At 41.2% G+C, this 16946-nt stretch overlaps 1 protein-coding gene across 1 annotated transcript in view; it reads right to left on the bottom strand.

The window, feature by feature from the left end:
* jak3 (Janus kinase 3 (a protein tyrosine kinase, leukocyte)) overlaps window positions 1-16946 on the bottom strand; it is a 191114-nt gene that overhangs the window by 60073 nt on the left and 114095 nt on the right. Inside the window, exons 11-13 of the mRNA XM_039767079.1 lie at window positions 5375-5499; window positions 4802-4933; window positions 1810-1897 (exon numbers count right to left, since the gene is read on the bottom strand). Of these exons, the coding sequence (XP_039623013.1) occupies window positions 1810-1897; window positions 4802-4933; window positions 5375-5499 (345 nt within the window). The remainder of the gene's footprint in view (window positions 1-1809; window positions 1898-4801; window positions 4934-5374; window positions 5500-16946) is intronic.

Here is a 16946-nt window from a genome sequence, read left to right as displayed (position 1 = left end):
ATTTAATCATGGCTAGTGGCGGAAAAATTATAAAATGGAAGGAGGATGGCTTTACCAAAACAATTATTGATGGCGAATCGATTATTCATAAAGCTTGAATTGGTGATCTGTTTTTCTGTGTTAACCTCATATTTTTCATACTTCTTCTCAAACTAAGGTGGTGCGAGGGTAAAATGAATCGGGATGCGCTGATCAATGTAATAGGGTACCAGGAAATCATGCATTGACAAAAGCTCCCCTTTGCTTGTAATGCAAAGTGTGATTAAATGCATTATTTTTAACGTTATGGAGCACATGCATCAAGCTTCTCAGCTGTGCTTGTGCTAAGAAAAGGAAAGATTTTAAAAATAACGTAACACGATTGTCAATGTGACCTTTTGTAAGTAGTGCCTGGAGGATTCAGTGTGGAGAAACTCGAGAGACAGCGTGTGTATTAACTTGTGGATTTTTCTGTGAGTATTTGGTGGCAGTCTGACGAAGTTGCTTCGGAAGACGCGTTAGCCACGGAGCTCAGCTCAGACCGAAATTAGATGAATGGGAGGGAGATGATGACGTGACCCCCCCCGCCTTAACTGTCAATCCCCCACAAACACAGTCTCTCGGAATTTGCATAAGCACACCCCTTCACCTACAATTTTAACTTAGTTACAAAGTGATCAAAACTCGTTTATATCCTCGTCCTCTCATTAAACTTGTATCCCGCATTACCTGTGGGCATGTGAAGCGCCAGCGTAGCCTGTCTATGAACTTAATTTAAAGTTTAGGTTTACACCGTGCTTTCTATCCGAGGCAGCAACACTCATGAATATGGTAGTATATGTCACTCGCCGCTTCTTATTGTTTTTCGCTGCCTTCTCAATTATATAATGCATGTTTTCTTAAGCGCTTTTTGGAGGTCTTCCTGGTTTTCTACGCACTGCGTTGACAATCAGTTCACGTGATTACATGGGAGGCGTGATGATGTCACACGAAACTCCGCCCCCCCACGTCATTCCAGCTCAACTCCATTACAGTTAATGGAGAAAAATACCTTCCAGTTATGACCATTATGCTTAGAATTTCGAAATGAAACCTGCCCAACTTTTGTAAGTAAGCTGTAAGGAATGAGCCTGCCAAATTTCAGCCTTCTACCTACTTGGGAAGTTGGAGAATTAGTGATGAGTGAGTGAGTGAGTGAGTGAGGGCTTTGCCTTTTATTAGTATAGATATTATATTATATTATATTATATTATATTATATTATATTATATTATATTATATTATATTGAAAGGTTGCTGGGTGTTCTCATTCATACAGACAACTATTGTAATTCACTTTATTTTGCAGATAAGTGAAATCCAAGGCTCCTTTTCATACACGTACTGTAAAATGCCTTGAGAGTCTATGGAAAGAAGCTATAAAACTAACAAATCCCTGTAGGAGCCAGTGTCCTAGAACGGCAGCTCAAGGAATGCAGAACAGGACTCCACACCTTTCACTTCCCGTTTGACCCCAGATGAGTGAGTTGTCCTTTGAGTTTCCTGATTTTACTCTCTAATTGTAACAATAGAGAGGCAGTTGTCCAAAGTGAAGAATGATGTTTGCTATGGCAATAAAACTATATAAAGCAAAACTGTTTGTTATCCAACAATATACAGAGGAGGTCTAAGGAGTGGCATCCTGGAGACATATTTACACACACGGAAATGGAAGTTTTCTGAGAACAAGGAGGCCAAATGGAATTTTCAGCTCCCACTAGTTCACAATTCACCCATGCTGTGCCACTAAATGGACAGTTTAAAGTGTGAGACTAGATGAAGCATCACTCACTTTCTGATCCATGAATGCAAATTCCATAGACAAGAATGAGATGCTTATGGGAAAGTTGACTCATCACACTGGCAGCTTCGAAAAATGACTGTGGAAAGAGTAGAAGAACATTAATGAAATTCACTCTGGAGTGACAGAGCCTCGTCATTGTGATTGTTACAAGAAAAGCATAATCCACTTAATCCACTTATTCTCAAACCCACTTTATCTAAGTCAGGGTCACTGGGGTCACAGCCTATTCCAAGAACCCTTGGATTATGGCAGAAAACAGTCTTGGACACAACGCTAGTGTATTGCAGGACCCCCTCTCTCTCTCTCTCACACACACACACTTACAAGGGGCAAATTCAAGGTTCCTGGTAACCTAACTTGCACATCTTTGGCTAAGTAGGAGGAAGACCCACGTTGACAGTGGGAGAACGTGCAAACTCCAGCCAGACAAGAGCCACATGCAGGACACTCGACTCATGAAGTAAGATAGCAGTCACTGCTCTCCTCTGCACACATAACTTTTGGATCATCCATTTCTACACTCTAAACAGCAAATGAAATCACTTGGTAAACATTCTGTAGCAGAATCCTAGAGACTTTAAGAAGGCCAAAAGATGCAATTCTATGTATAGAGTAATGTGAGAAAATGGAGGATCCCATCTTGAATGGAACGTCATTCATCACAGTCCTAGAAATCAAGCACTTGCACACAAAGACCCTGGGACGTTAACATGGGCTGTATCTTCCCAGTCCTATTCTTTGATCCGTTCATTCCAGTTCATCAGGATAACCTATTAGCATTCCCACATAACCTAAGTAGGCTCAAAAGAAAAACGATCCTGGACAAAGTAGTTAAAGTAGTAAATGTCTTTGCGTGTAAATGCAGAGAGATGTTGTTGTGTATCTGTTCTCATCCTCCCAGATCTGAGTGCCGCATTTGACACCACTGATCACAATATTCTTAGAAATTGCCTCAGTCAGTGGGTGGGCCTCTCTGGCAGGGTCTTAAATTGGTTTGAGTCTTACTTGACAGGTAGAAAATTCTTTGTTAATTGTGGTAATTAAACTTCAATAACACCTGATATTCTGTATAGTGGTCCACAAGACTCTCTCCTGGGTCTGCTGCTCTTCTCGATCTCCAAGTTTCAATGAGGTCAGATTATCTCAAGACATAACGTGAGCTACCACAGCTATGCTGATGACACACAACTGCATTTATCAATAGCACCTGATTACCCCGACTCTCTCGATTCACTGACCCCCAATGTCTTACTTGTGTTTGTGAATGGATGAATAGTAATTTTCTCAAACTAAATAAGGAGAAATCGGAAATCTTAGTGATTGGCAAAAATGTATATAATGAGGTTATTAGAAATAAACTTGATGCATTAGGATTAAAATAGAGAGGTAATCAATTTAGGGGTCATTATTGACTTTGACTTAATTTTTAAATCACATATTAATCAGATTACTAGGACAGAATTTTTTCATTATAATATATAGTTAGACCTCTTATACCTTTGCAAGATGCTGAGAAATGAGTTCACGCTTTTGTTTTCAGTCGACTAGATTACTGTAACGCACTCCTCTCAGGACCACCCAAAAAAGACATCCATCAATTACAACGAGTGCAGAATGGAGCTGCTAGAATCTTAACTAGGAAAAGAGAATCCGAGCACATCACCCCAGTCCTAGCGTCACTACACTGGTTACCTGTGCCATTTAGAACTGACTTTAAAATACTGCTGATGGTTTACAAAGCCTTCAATAATTTCACTCTGTCGTATATCTCAGAAGGCCTCTCACCTTACACTCCAAATTGTAACCTTAGATCTTCAAATGAGGGTCTGCTTAGAATTTCAAGAGCTAAACTTAAAAGAAGTGGTGAGGAGGACGGCCTTCTGCTGTTATGCACCTAAAATCTGGAATAGCTGACAGATAGAAATTCACCAGGCTGATATGGTGGAGCCCTTTAAAAAACGGATAAAAACCTGTTATTGTAACATGGCTTTCTCATACAATAGCTTCATTTTAGTGTAACCCTCATACTCTGTATATGCATTTAATTATCATTATCATTCATGGTGGCTCCGAAATCCGTACTAACCCCTATTTTCTCTGCTGTTCTTTTTCCGGTTTTCTGTGGTGGTCATCTGCGCCCCCACCACCTGATCAGGGCACTGTGATGTCCCTACATTGATTGATTGAAGGCTAGAAGTCCACATGACCATCATCATCATCAAATTCTTCCATGTGAAGCCTGAAAGCACTGAGGACTGATTGAGAGCATTGATGTTAGGTAGAATGCCTAGACGGGCCTGGGTGGTCTTGTGGCCTCAAAAACCCTGCAGATTTTGTTTGTTTTTTTTCTGCTGAATTTTACTCTTTGTTACTTAGCATTGCCTAATCTTATTTTTATATTTTTCTTTTTTCTTTCTTCATCTTGTAATGCACTTTGAGCTCAATCATTTGTATGAAAGTGTGCTCTAGAAAGAAATGTTGTTGACATTTTGTGTATACAGAATATTGTCAAGTACCTGCACTTAGGGGGGCATCTTCAAGGTTCTCATTAGATAAGCAGTCCCAAACCCCGAACTGAACAATGGGGTGCTGATGCTAATGCCATCTCCTTTTCTATCATCAGTTCAGAGGGACACCATGCCCGGAGACGAGTGATCTCACTTCCTCTACAACCCGACACCCGTTTCTCCCGCTGAGTTTGTGTCCTGCTCATACACAATCCCATTTCTCTTATAGGATTAATCCTTCCATATATGCAGATTCTGTTATATTCCCGAAAGACCTCCCGTAGATCAATGGAATTGACATACATGCAAACTCCAAATATGGTGGTCCCCAGCCTTGAATCAAACGTGGACATGAAGATGCCACAGCACCAACTCCATACACAGTGAGTGTTTGGCATCAGTGGTACAGTTTGTACTGAACTCTATGATCAAACTTCTAAACTCTGAACAAAAGAGAGTTGGGGGTACTTTACCTCCCAGCAGGATTTGTGGGGGGTATCCAGCACTTTCAAAAGAACCCCCGTCTCGTGCACTTCGCCGTCTCTGTTGTCCATCTTGAATCCTTGGAAGATTTTGGTGAATGAGCCCTGACCCAGATTGTCACCCTGTAAAGGATAGCATCAGACATCAAGGCTTTTAACACCCATTCATGTCTTGTATTTTCAATTTATGCTTCATTTTTACCTGAACATAAAATTGAGAAACTAATAACATATGTATACCGTGACACCAAAAACTATCAGTTAACCAGAGAAAACTGCCCTAAAAATTATTTATTACAGAAAAATCAAGATAAAGATGCCTTTCCACTTTCTCAAGGGGTTAATCAACTGTGATTTCCAAAGCTGCCCTTGGCGTCATCCCGTTTGAATGACCATGTCCACCTTTTGATAGATGAGCTCCAAAATTATTGAAATAAAACCTCTGAACTCACAATAGCTTCCACCTTTTCAGTTCAATCGTAGGTCAAAAATCTTTCACGACAGACTGAATGCATGGAAAGAATTTTCAAAGAAATGACTCTGCGCCTTCTGAGGTCTACTCACCCATTTTAGATCCTCCTTCTTCACCATCTGGAACTGTACGTTAATGGCCTGTCGACACGGGAGTGAGGGTGACGCCGGTGCTTCCAGGGAGCAGTTACTTCTGACAACGATCAGGTTGGTGAGCTCTACCAGAAACATCAAATGCAAAGAAAAGCTTTAGATTTCTAAAATGCAAGACAAATAAGACGTAGACACTGATTCAGGAGTCGTCCCGCCAGTGGCACACCACCATATTTCAAAGTTGTTGGTGCACATTGCAATAAACCCACAAATCAATCCAAAGCAGTAATAGTATTTTTACATACCCTGGGGTGTCTTATCTATACTAATAAAAGGCAAAGCCCTCACTCACTCACTCACTCACTCACTCACTCACTCACTGACTCACTCACTCACTGACTCATCACTAATTCTCCAACTTCCCGTGTGGGTGGAAGGCTGAAATTTGGCAGGTTCATTCCTTACAGCTTCCTTATAAAAGTTGGGCAGGTTTTATATCGAAATTCTACGCGTAATGGTCATAACTGGAAGCAGTTTTTCTCCATTTACTGTAATGGAGATGAGCTTCAACGCCGTGGGGGAGTTTCGTGTGACATCATCACGCCTCCCACGTAATCACGCAGTACATAGAAAACCAGGAAGACCTCAAAAAAGCGCTTGAAGAAAACATGCATTATATAATTGAGAAGGCAGCTAAACAATAAGAAGCGGCGAGTGACATATACAACCATATTCATGAGTTCTGCTACTTGAAACAAAGCACGATGTAAACCTACACTTTAAATTAAGTTCATAGACAGGCTGCGCTGGCGTTTGTAATTTAGTGCCTGCCCATATAAGGCCCGTCCGTCAGCGGCAATCCAATAGCAAACTCCCACTAAATATTCACGGGTGAAGGACTGTGCTTATGGAGAGGAAGATGAGATGGTCAGGGTGGTGTTTGACACAAACTCAGCGAAACTGCGAGAGAAAGTTTTAAGTGCCAGGACTAAGGTAACATTAAATACAGCCATGGACATAGCACGAGATGGCACCAGCACAGCTGGGAACCTTCGATGCATGTACACCGAGAGGCTCACGTGAACTGGCGCAGTGCACAGATAAAAGCAACAGTTCCAAAGAGCTGAACAAAACCGAATTACACAATTGAAAAGGCAGCAAAAATATGAAGCGTCTGATACATACAAGCATATTCATAAATCCAACTACTGCGGAAACAAAGCACACGTTGGAAAAAGTCAATGTCCCGCTAAAGGAAGACAGTGTAAAAAAAACCCGTGCATGCAGTGTGTCAGGTCTCAGATAAAGAAGAAGACGAGCTGTTTATTGATGCAGTAAGAAACGAATCGATGAATGAAACCTGTCATCTTTACAGCGATTGACAAACACGGAATGTAACTTGAACACAACACATCCTACAAATACGAACCTGATTGAAAGAAATAATGATAATCAAATCCTTGATGACAGCAACACTCAGTAACACTCACAAAACAAATACTGTATATTGACAGTCATGTTACGTTATTTTTAAAATGTTCCCTTTTCTTTTCTAGCTTTTTAACACACTACTTCTCGCTGATACGCGGGTATATATATATGTATATATATATAACCCGATCTACATACTCGAATAATGGATACTTTATTCGCCATCAATGATTGTTTTGGTAAAGCCATACTCAGTGTATTCATTAGATGAGCGGTAAAAAGTAAGAGCGAGGGAGGATGACTTATTGAGGCATGCAGGCTGTAGTGCGCGTCAACTCTATCTGAATTGCGATCACATTTGAAAAATATATCTTTTCAAGTTCTATTTAGTCCATATGTGTCAAACTCAAGGGCAGCGGGCCACATCCGCCCGGCGTAATTATATCCGCCCGAGATCATTTTATATACTGTATTATTGTTATTAAAGCCCGGGTATATGAAGCGCTGGTAACACAATAAACTACAGATCCCATAATGCAGCGCTTCAGCTGCCTTGCCGAACAGTTACCGCGTTAATCAAGTCTAGCTTATGATGCTGCAAGTTATTGCGAAGCTAGCTCACACGATGCTGAAGAGAAAAGTTGATTCTGAAAATAGAGCCTTTAAAAACCGATGGGAGGCTGAGTATATGTTTACTGAACCCGTGTGTCTCATTTGTGGAGCTAATGTGGCTGTAATTACAGAATTTAATCTAAGACGGCACTATGAGACAAAACATCAGGGTAACCTGAATGCAATGCAGAAGATACAGAAAGCAGAAGAATTAAATAAGAATCTGACACTTCAGCGGACGTTTTACCGTGCACAATCACAAAGTGATTTCAATTGAAGCTGCTTTTATGGGAGACACAACCACTTGCCCCACTTTCCCTGTTGCCAAGTAATGTTAAACCAAGTCGTCACTACGGTGTTCCCAAATACGCACTTTGCTGATAAACTGAGCGCACTGAGTTTGCACGGCGCTTTGGTGACTTTGAAGAACAAAAAAAGTCCGTCTACATGCGGCTCGAACCTTGTGCATGTTTGGTAGCACATATCTGTGTGAGAAGCTCTTCTCAGTGATAAAGACTAACAAAACAGCACACAGGAGTCGCCTCACTGATGAGCACCTGCAATCCATCCTGAGAATCTCCACAACACAGAACCTCACACCAAACAGAAACGAACCTGTGCCAAAAAGATGCCAGGCGTCCAGCTCTAAAATGACATATGAGCAAAGACAACTGAATGATTTGATTTGTTATTGCTGAAAGGAACACATTTTATTTATATTTCCAGGTTTTGTTATGCAGCATGTTCATATTTGAATTTGTATAATTTTGACAGGATATATTTTTATGGAGAGCAAAATCTTTTGGGATATTTAAAATCTAAGTTTATTTTTATATATAAAATTACATAAGAGTAAAGAAATTTGAATGTTTGTTCTTTTAATGTTTACTTTATTTCTAACTTGTATAATTTAGACAGGATATATTTTTATGGAGAGCAAAATATTATAAGTTGTTTAAGGTTTGAGTTGATTTATTCAGGAATAATATTCCTGTCTGTTTTACCATTCCTACCAAAGATATTTCTGTCGACTAAATAAAAATTCCTTCTATTTAAAATTTAAATAGAACTTGAACAAATACGATAGTTCATAATATCCACGCAGACTTGCACGTAAGAGCGGGTGTCATCCGTTTTAACAAACAGCGTATTGCACTGATACGAAATAGCTGTGTGTGTATATATGTAGATATGTATGTATATGTATATATATGTTTATATATGTGTGTGTGTGTGTATATATATATATGTATTTGTGTGTATATATGTGTGTGTATGTATGTATGTGTGTATGTATATGTATGTATATATATATATGTAGATATATATATGTATGTATATATGTGTGTGTGTATATATATGTGTATATGTATAGATATGTATATATATATGTTTGTGTGTGTGTGTAAATATATATATATTTACTGTATATATATATATATATATCTATATATATGACATCAACACTCATCACTCACAACAGTGACAAAACAATTACATTGACAATCATGTTACGTTATTTTCAAAATGTTTCCTTTTCTTTTTCATTGCTTCTTTAACACACTACTTCTCCGTTGCGAAGCGCGGGTATTTTGCTAGTTTCAAATAAATCATAAGTTTCTATGTTGTCCACTCTCTTTTATTAGTAAAATATGTGATTTGCACAAGTATATGACAGGGCGGGCAGTGCATCACAGCTGCATAAACCTGTTTTTTATCAAAGATCCCACCTGCGTCGAGCCACACACAGGGGTTCAGAGCATTTCAGTGATGAATATTTATGGCTGCTCATTCATGTTCCATGTCACTGCTGTGCGTAAAAAGCAGGAAATGAATTGCATGTTCGACAGTTTATCTTCACGTACCCTCATGCACAAGAGTCTGTCACAGTGCATGGGAATTGTTTGGTTGAACCACAATAAGATGTGAAGTTTCTACAAGGAAATGTCTTCTTCTTCAGAAAGGAAAACATACGGGTGAGGAAGTCCCAGAAACGTTACAGAATGCTAGTGATACAGAATACGGAGACCTTGGGTCAGATTGTGGTGGCAGTTTTGACTCTATTGAGAACGACGCATTTGCTGAAGGACTCCATGCTATGCTATATGCTTTGTACTGCTTAGTATAACTTTGAAATTTTCATGGCATGAAGTTTTTCAGTTAACGTACCGGATGGTGTCTGCTACACGTTCTTCCTTTCTATGTTGTCTATCGTTCTTTGTGTAAAGAAAAACTTCTAAATGTTTGTGTGAAATTTACCCTTCACAATTTTCCATCTGTGTCCCCGTGTTCTTGATGAACTCATTTTAAAGTCACCGTCTCGATCCACTGCACTATTTCCCTTCATAATTTTAAACACATGCCACCTCGCAATCTACTTTAAATGCTCAGCACTTTTAATTTTTCCTCATAACTCATCCTCTGTATCCCTGGAATCATTAGAACATTACAACAATCTGGACGAGAACAGGCCATTTAGCCCAACAAAGCTTGTCAGTCTTGTCCACTTAATTCTACTAAAATAACATCAAGTCGAGTTATGAAAGTCCCTAAAGTCTTGCTGTCTACCACACTACTTGGTCGCTTATTCCAAGTGTCTATCGTTCTTGTTGTAATGAAAAACTTCCCAATGTTTGTGTGAAATTTCCCCTTCACAAGTTTCCAACTGTGTCCCCGTGTTCTTGATGAAGTCATTTTAAAGTCACTGTCTCGATCCACTGCACTAATTCCCTTCATAATTTTAAACACATCAGTCAGGTCTCCTCTTAATCTTCTTTTGTTTAAACTGTAAAGGCTCAGCTCTTTTAATCTTTCCTCATAACTCATCCCTTGTAGCCCTGAATCAGCCTTGTCGCTCTTCTCTGGACCTTCTCTTGTGCTGTTATGTCCTTATTGTAGCCTGGAGACCAAAACTGCACACAGGAATCCAGATGAGGCCTCACCAGTGTGTTATAAAGCCTGAGCAGAACCTCCTGTGACTTGTACTCCACACATCAAGGTGCCAAGGTGCCATTTAATCATGTCAAGTCCTCTACGACTTCTAAATCCTTCTCATAAGATCTACTTTCGATTTTCTGACTGCCCATTGTGTATTCAAACATAACATTTTAACTTCCTATTTGTAATATTTTACATTTACTGACATTAAATTTCAGTAAATGTAAACCCAGCCACAGGGAATGCACAAACCAGTGTGTTTCTTTGTGCCGGTCCCAAGCCCGGATAAATGGGGAGGATTACGTCAGGAAGGGTATCCAGTGTAAAATTTTCCCAAAGCAATATGCGGACAACAATAAAAATTTCCATAATGGATTGGCTGAGCCCCGGGTTAACAATGACTGCCACCAGTACTGTTAGTCAACAGGGTGCTGTCAGAAATTGGGCTACTGTTGGCCGAAGAAGAAGAAGGGGGGAGATGTGTCTGGAGGCAGGAGGACAGGAGAAAGGTAAATAGAGTGGAACTGAGGGTAGGAACTTTGAATGTTGGCAGTATGACTGGTAAGGGCAGAGAGTTAGCAGATATGATGAAGAGAAGGAAGGTTGATATATTGTGCGTGCAAGACACTAAATGGAAGCGGAGTAAGGCCAGGTGGATTGGAGGTGGATTCAAATTGTTCTATCATGGTGTGGATGGGAGGAGAAATGGAGTAGGGATGATTCCGAAGGAACAGCACGTCAAGAGTGTTTTGAAGGTGAAAAGAGTGTCAGACAGAGTGAGATTATGAAGCTGGAAATTGGAGGTGTGATGATGAATGTTGTCAGTGCATATGTCCCGCAAGTTGGGTGTGCTTTGAATGAGAAAGAAGATTTTTGGAGTGAGTTGGATGAAGTGATGAACAATGGTACCCAAGGGACAGAAAGAGGTGATTGGAGCGGATTTCAAAGGACATGTTGGTGAAGGGAACAGAGGAGACGAGGAGGTGATGGGTGGGTATGGTGTCAAGGAGAGGAGTGAAGAAGGTCAGAGGATAGTGGATTTTGTCAAAAGGCTGGACATGGCTCTGGTGAATACGTATTTTAAGAAGAGAGAGGAACATAGGGTGACGTACAAGAGTGGAGGAAGATGCACACAGGTAGATTACATCCTATGCAGAAGAGTCAGTGTGAAGGAGATTAAAGACTGCAAAGTGGTGGCAGGGGAAAGTGTAGTTAAGCAGAAGCATAGGATGGTGGTCTGTTGGATGACGTTGGAGATCAAGAAGATTAAGAGAGTGAGGGCAGATTCAAGGAACAAATGGTGGAAGTTGAAAAAGGAAGACTGCAAGATTGAGTTTAGGGAGGAGGTGAGACAGGCACTGGGTGGCAGTGAAGAATTACCAGAGAGTTGGGAAACTACAGCAGATGTAGTAAGGGTGACAGCAAGAAGGGTGCTTGGCGTGACATCTGGAAAGAGGAAGGAGGAAAAGGAAACCTGGTGGTGGAATGAGGAAATACAGGAGAGTATACAGAGGAAGAGGATGGCAAAGAAGAAGTGGGATAGTCAGAGAGATGCAGAAAGTAGACAAGAGTACAATGAGATAAGGCGCAAGGTGAAGAGAGAGGAAAAGAATAAGGGGGATGCGCAGGACTGCAGTAACTACAGGGGGATAAAATTGATGAGCCACAGCATGAAGTTATGTGAAAGAGTAGTGGAAGCTCAGTTGAGAAGTGAGGTGATGATTAGTGAGCAGCAGTGTGGTTTCATGCCAAGAAAGAGCACCACAGATGTGATGTTTGTTCTGAGGATGTTGATGTTGAAGTTTAGAGAAGGCCAGCAGGAGTTGCATTGCATCTTTGTGGACCTGGAGAAAGCATATGACAGGGTGAGGAGAGGAGCTGTGGTATTGTATGAGGAAGTCGGGAGTGGCAGAGAAGTACATAAGAGTTGTACAGGATATGTACGAGGGAGCGTGACTGTGGTGAGGTCTGCAGTAGGAGTGACGGAGGTGGGATTACATCAGGGATCAGCTCTGAGCCCTTTCTTATTTTCAATGGTGATGGACAGGTTGACAGACGAGATTGGACAGGAGTCCCCGTGGACTATGAAGTTTGCTGATGACATTGTGATCTGTAGCGAGAGTAGGGAGCAGGTTGAGGAGACCCTGGAGAGGTGGAGATATGCTCTAGAGACGAGAGGAATGAAGGTCAGTAGGACCACTAAAACAGAATACATGCGTGTGAATGAGAGGGAGGTCAGTGGAATGGTGAGAATGAGGGAGTAGAGTTGGTGAAGGTGGATGAGTTTAAAAACTTGGGATCAACAGTACAGAGTAATAGGGATTGTGGAAGAGACGTGAAAAAGAGAGTGCAGGCAGGGTGGAAAGGGTGGAGAAGAGTGTCAGGAGTAATTTGTGACAGACGGGTATCAGCAAGAGTGAAAGGGAAGGTCTACAGGACGGTCGTGAGACCAGCTATGTTATTTGGGCTGGAGACTTTGGCACTGACTAGAAAGCAGGAGACAGAGCTGGAGGTGGCAGAGTTAAAGATGCTAAGATTTGCATTGGGTGTGAGGAGGATGGACAGGATTAGAAATGAGGACATTAGAGGGTCAGCTCAAGTTGGATGGTTGGGAGACAAAGTCAGAGAGGCGAGATTGCGTTGGATTGGACATGTGCAGAGGAGAGATGCTGGGTATATTGGGAGAAGGATGCTAAGGATAGAGCTGCCAGGGAAGAGGAGGAGAGGAAGGCCTAAGAGAAGGTTTATGGATGTGGGGAGAAAGGACATGCAGGTGATGGGTGTAACAGAACAAGATGCGGAGGACAGAAAGATATGGAAGAAAATGATCCGCTGTGGCGACCCCTAATAGGAGCAGCCGAAAGAAGAAGAAATTTCATCGTCCACAAATCTGCCCAAGCTTCTATGCTATCCAAGCCCTTCTGTAATAATATAACGGATTCCAAATTATCTGCTAATCCACCTATCTTGATATCATCAACAGACTTAACAGCTTCTTACTTTTATTCCTATCTAAATCATTTATATATATATTAAAAATAGCAGCGGGCCTAGCACTGACCCCTGCTGGTCACCACTCTTAACATCGGCCAATTCTGATGAGGTTCCTCACACCATCACCCTCTGCTTCCTGTGTCAGAGCCAATTCTCTGAACTCCCACTTCTTTCAGCTTGATGCCCAACCTCTCATGTGGCACCTTATCAACAGTATAACAGTATAAAAAGCCTTGGAAACTGCCTGGTACCTCGACGCCAACAGCCGGATCAATGATGTCGCCACCTCTTCCTGAAAACGCCTCCCATGCTTGACACTTGACGACAACAAAAGACACCATTTCTTGGACTCACACTCCAGGACAAGGTTTTGTTACTGGCTTTCTTCGTCTTATTATTATTTACCATACAAGCCGACATTAAACTCAAGCTAAGTGTATTCTGCCAAAGTGATTATTAATTAACAATACTGCAGTACCACTGGGGAGGGATATCACTGTTCAAATTATATCTATATAGATTTAGGTTGGTACTGCACTGCAATCACTAATGAACCCATTCTCAGGGAGTGTGCACCCCCTGCTGGAAACAGTTATGCACTGTAAAAATCAATGTTTTGGAGAGAAATTCCTAAAACACTTATTTTTTGTGTTAATTCAAATGATGTTGGTGTGCAACAAAGATTTTTACTCATAACAATTTGGTGTGTCATACTCATTACACCTTAGACGTTTGCAGCTCCTTTTCTACTTAAGCAGAATAATAGCTATTAATTTTTTTGGGGTATGTAATTAACCTGTAACAATGCCAGAAACCTCTCTAAATGAAATTTAAATATTAGCCAATCTCATGTCAATTTCCTAAATCTGATTTGGGCCACCAGGAGACAGCAGACGCTTGCAATGCTGTTTCCTGGCATGGATAAACTAAACAATTGTTTAAGCCCATTGGCTTTTGTAAGCCCCATTGTACACAGAGAGGAGGGGTGAGGACTGCCAAACAGTAAACTGCATAGGGTACTAAAATGGGTAGAAATGACCCTGTCTATTTGGGCAACATTGGGTCCAAAGTAAAAACCAACTCAGGCTTCTTGTTTAAGCAGGACAAGGTGCCGATTCATTCCTGGGCAGTGTCCAATTCGTAAAAGTCCAAAGTTTTTCTCCACAGCAAAACACAGAAGTGTGCTACAAATTTGTGCATATTGTTTTGCTCATCCCGTTTTTTCATAATAAGACATATTAAGATCAACAATTTTAGAATTGGTAACGGCTTTGACGGGTGACAATATGAGTTATAAAACACCAAAGAAACTAATGTGTCCTACTTGTGGTGCACCTGTCACTCTCTTATACTAAAATAACAAAACCTCACCAAGTTGTAAGGTAATATGTAGTGCTGATCAGGAAACATTCACCAAAGGATTTCTCACAGCAACGTTTTTTTGTTTGACTGTGACCTTGTGAATTTGTCCTTAAAAAACATCACCATGTGGCTTGGTGATAGGCAATTTTTTTCCCCAGCGCCCCATGATGTTAGATAGGGATGTCAGTACCCGATTTGAGCTATCTTCCCCACACATTCTGTAAGCGTACTCCACCTCGCACTTTACAATGCTGGCGAATCTACTTTCTGAATGTGTCTTCTTCTTCTTCTTTCTCTTCACCTTTTCCAACTGCTTTGTGGGCTTGATATGTGTGCTCAACCTTCTCCGCACAACTCTTCCTCAGTCAGACTCCTTTCTTCAGATTTTCTATTTCCATCCACCTCCACTTTGGCCTCCCTCACTTTCTCTTCAGCTGTAGTTCCATTGCCATCATTCCTTGGTCCACATCTTCATTGTGTCTCCTCATCACATCTCCATAGCACTTCAATCTACTTTCTTGTACTTTCTTAGATATCTCTCTCACTTTTGTTGTACTTGTTGATTGTTTCATTTTTTACTCTGTCCTATTTTTTAACTCCACACATCCATCTCAACATTAAAATTTCTGTCACATTCAACTTCGTCTCCTGCACCCCCCTGACTTCTCATGTCTTAGCTCCATACATCATTGTTGGTCTTACCACTGTCTTTAAAAACTAACCTTTAATCTTTGCCTTAATTCTTCAATCACGCAACACTTCTGATACCTTCTTCCAATTGTTCCATCCACACTGCACTCTGTTGGGTTATCTCTGCATCAAAGTCTTCATCTGAGGATACCACTGATCTTAGATATTTAAACGTATCCACTCTTTTCAATAGCTCTCCATGCTGGCTCACTTCTGAATCCTGTCATTAAACCTCACATATTCCACCTTCTTCTTCTTATTTATCCTCAACCCTTTATCTTCTAAAGCCCTTCTCCATTCCTCTATCTTCCCCTCCACTTCCTGTTTTCTGGTGCTACACAACACAATGTCATCAGCACAAAGCCTGCACCAGGGGGACTGGACTTTCATCCCACCAGTCAACGCATCCATAAGCAGATTTAAGAGGGTTGAACTTCAAGAACCTGCTCTAACTGGGGTCTTGTCTCTTACCCCTCTTCAAACCTGATAGAGCTGGAGTGGTTTGCTCAGGACGAGTGGGCTGAACGACCTGTGGACAGGTGCAGAAGTCTCATGGAGAGCTCGAGGAATTGCTTTTGTGCGATACTACTATTAGTACTACAGGGTGGGCCATTTATATGGATACACCTAAATAAAATGGGAATGGTTGGTGATATTAACTTCCTGTTTGTGGCACATTAGTATATGTGAGGGGGGAAACTTTTCAAGATGGGTGGTGACCATGGTGGCCATTTGGAAGTCGGCCATTTTGGATCCAACTTTTGTTTTTTCAATAGGAAGAGGGTCATGTGACACATCAAACTTATTGGGAATTTCACAAGAAAAACAATAGTGTGCTTGGTTTTAATGTAACTTTATTCTTTCATGAGTTATTTACAAGTTTCTCTTTGTTTACAGCCATTGACATGTCGCAGAGGTTAACACGTGAGGAGCGGATAGAAATTGTGTTGATGTCGGGTGAACGCAGTAACCGGGTCATTGCAGCAGATTTCAATGCAAGACACCCTACGAGACCACCCATCTCCCATGCTACAGTTAGCAAACTGCTTGCTAAGTTTCGTAAAACTGGTTCAGTGTTGGATTTGCCAAAATGTGGACGCATGAAAACTGTCACTAATGAAGAAACATCAGTGGCTGTCCTAGCTTCATTCAGCAAGAGCCCACAGCGTAGCACTCGCCACGTGTCACTGGAGAGTGGCATTAGTCGAACATCCCTTCGGCGGATATTAGCTACTCACAAATGGCACCCTTACAAACTCCAGCTACTGCAGCATCTCAACGAGGATGACCCAGATCGGCGCACTGAATTGGCAGAATGGGCAAAACAAAAAGTGGAACAGGACCCTCGGTTTACGCAGACGATTTTGTTCAGTGATGAGGCAAACTTTTATGTGAATGGTGAAGTTAACAAACAAAACCACCGCTATTGGTCTGACACTAACCCACATTGGATAGATCCCTCCAAGACTGTTGGAACAAAAAAATTGATGGTGTGGTATATGGGGTACAAAGATAGTGGAGCCATTCTTCATCAATGGAAACCTCA

The sequence above is a fragment of the Polypterus senegalus genome, chromosome 10 (assembly GCF_016835505.1).
Source record: "Polypterus senegalus isolate Bchr_013 chromosome 10, ASM1683550v1, whole genome shotgun sequence".
In the NCBI taxonomy this organism is placed as follows: Eukaryota; Metazoa; Chordata; class Cladistia; order Polypteriformes; family Polypteridae; genus Polypterus; species Polypterus senegalus.
This window is presented reverse-complemented; position numbering and strand designations above follow the sequence as displayed.